Source organism: Trypanosoma cruzi, genomic scaffold, assembly GCF_000209065.1.
Source record: "Trypanosoma cruzi strain CL Brener 1047053517033 genomic scaffold, whole genome shotgun sequence".
Taxonomy (NCBI): domain Eukaryota; phylum Euglenozoa; class Kinetoplastea; order Trypanosomatida; family Trypanosomatidae; genus Trypanosoma; species Trypanosoma cruzi.
In genome coordinates this window covers 104197-106614 of record NW_001849505.1, presented here as the reverse complement: position 1 = coordinate 106614, position 2418 = coordinate 104197, and the positions used below count along the sequence as shown (strand labels likewise).

Sequence of the window (2418 nt, the reverse complement as noted above, 5' to 3'; positions counted from 1 at the left end):
CCCCCCCCCCCCCCCCCCCCCCCTTTTTTTTTTTTTTTTTTTTTATCTTTTTAATCTTTTAAGACGTTTTTTGTTGTTGTTTTTGGGATTTTGTTTATTGCACTTTGCTGCGATTGCTGTGCTCTTGTTGTTGTTGTTGTTATGATGACGGATGAGTTGCTTTTTTTTTTGTTTGTTTGTTTTTTGCTTTTATTATTATTATTATTCGTTTTACCCGTCGTGTGCGTGTTGTCGGGGCAACGCAAAAACGTAGAACACACACACACATATATATATATATATATATATAGTGACGGGCACAAACAATTATACAGCGAGGAAGGTGACGAGTAACACCGGTTCACAAAGAGAGAGAGAGAGTGGGGGGGAAGGGAGGGACGACCATTTAAAATATATTTATTTATTTATTTATTTATTTATTTATATTTTGCAGTCTTTATTCCCCTTCTTTTTTCTCCCATCAGTGTGTTTTGTTTTTTTTTTTTTTGTTTATTTTTTTTTTTTTTTTTCCTTTTCTTTTCCTTCTTCCTTCTTCCTTGGTGTGTTTGTGTGTAGGCCTGCGCGTTGGTGATTCCCCCACCCGTTTCCTCTGTGTCTTGCCAAACTGCGTTTATTCATTGCCTTCGCCATCCGCTCCATCGACGTTGTTTGCGCTCGCCTCTCCCCGCCGCTGCCGGTTTCACGGGGGCCGCATTATTTCCACTTTGTTGCAGGCCGCAGGAAAGCGAAGGAGGGCGGACGCACGACCGTTGGAAGCCAAAGGGGCGGGGAGGCACGTGACAACAACATCGGTGGCGGGAGAAGAAGAATAAAGACATGAGACAGGGAATGGCCAAAGGAGAAATGCAGGAATCGGAGGTGCCCCATGGCTCCCACGAGGCAGAAGAAGAAGAAGAGAGTAGTGCCACGGTCGGCGGAGAACAGCGGCGAACTCCATGGAAGAGGGTGGATTCCTTTCGGGTGAAGTCATCCATGGGCGTTGAAGGTCAAACCGACATGGTGGGCAAAACAGATTCTCCTCCTGTTGCCACTACGGAGTCTGTATTCGATACAGGTGGAACGGAGAAGGGGAAAGAGGAACAACGCGAAGTTGGGGAGGACGCTGGAGAATTGCAACTGCAACAGGGACAGAGACCTCTCACGGGAGCACAAAATGCTCACCCCATGGTGCCGTGTCCATCTCATTCAAGAAAATCGCCTGTATTATTTCCTATTGCTGAACGTGTTGGGGCCCTCACTGGCTCTGTTATGCATGATATCATTCATGCCGAGATGAGCTTTCAGGGCCCACCGAAACTAACGCTGCAGCCACGACCTCAACTGACACCACCACAAAGGCCAAATGCTTCTCGAGAATGGAATGTAACTCTGGCCTCTGATGTATTTTCCATGTCTCCAGGCACTGTCGCTTCTCGTGCTTCTTCTTTGAAGACTGCCTCGAATGGATCGCCTAATCATACGCCATCGATTCCATGCATTCTGCCAAACACGTGGAGAAGTTGTCCAGTGCATAGCGTGGGCGGGTCCCATGAGACAGCAAAGCGTCCATGTGCCTTGCTTCAGAAGAATAGTCTTAAAGGAGGAATTGAAGTCTTGCCCGCGTCCTCCTTGTGCTCTCCGGTAGTGCTGAAGCTGCAGCCTCTTGCGAGTGCGGGAACCAGCGGTGGGTCATCCGGTATAACTAGCCATTATGTGCGTTCACAGAATTCGAGATGCTTGACTGTTCCTATGCCGAGAAAAATTTCCTTTGCTGGCACGGAGGACCCAGTTGAGAAGAGTGATGTGCCTAACTTTTTTTCACACGAATCCGTCGCTTCCATGAATAAAAGCAGCACCTGTAGTACAGCCCGTAGCGGTGCCAATAGTAACGTTAGCGTGAAGAACTTGAATGGCACCTCAAATTCTCCACAACCGACGCAAAATTTGTCGTTTCCTTCATTAATGTGCTCAAAGACAAACGGTTTGCGGAATTCAGGGAATTCCACGCGAAGTTCCCGGAATGACTGTGTTTATCATACGCAGGCACTTTCTGTGGGACGGCAGGGTTCTTCACCCCCAAATGATTTAGAAAAGACTAATCCGCAGGAGAAAAGCTCTTCCACCACCTCCCTGAGGCAGACAGGCGGCAGTCATTTCCCCAGTCCGTCACGTCAACAACAGGGAAGGAAGATGCGTAGTATTCAGGAGTTACTAGTGCAGGAAGTTGTTAGCCAGCTGCGTCTCTCGTAGGGTTGGGTCTTTCTTTTTTCCTTTTTTTTTTTTTTTTCTTCTTTTTCTTTGCTCTTTTTTTCTTTGTCTGTTGCTGGCGAATCCCTTCTTATCCCCCTTCATCTCCCTTCATCCAAAAGAAAGAAAGAAAAAAAAAGGAAAAAAAAAAAGGGATTCAATCCAGAAAAAAAGGGGAAAAATTATAAAAAT

At 46.5% G+C, this 2418-nt stretch overlaps 1 protein-coding gene across 1 annotated transcript, besides 9 other annotated features; it reads left to right on the top strand.

The window, feature by feature from the left end:
- Positions 1 to 23: a microsatellite.
- Positions 1 to 2418: a sequence feature (heterozygous, Esmeraldo-like haplotype).
- Positions 24 to 52: a microsatellite.
- Positions 68 to 206: a sequence feature (T-rich).
- Positions 267 to 289: a microsatellite.
- Positions 394 to 424: a microsatellite.
- Positions 469 to 520: a microsatellite.
- On the top strand, positions 817 to 2229 carry Tc00.1047053421619.10 (uncharacterized protein; the record flags this gene model as incomplete). The annotated part of the gene is made up of 1 exon (XM_797617.1): positions 817 to 2229. One exon carries the CDS (start codon positions 817 to 819, stop codon positions 2227 to 2229), a length of 1413 nt encoding a protein of 470 aa, XP_802710.1.
- Positions 2239 to 2294: a sequence feature (T-rich).
- Positions 2344 to 2378: a microsatellite.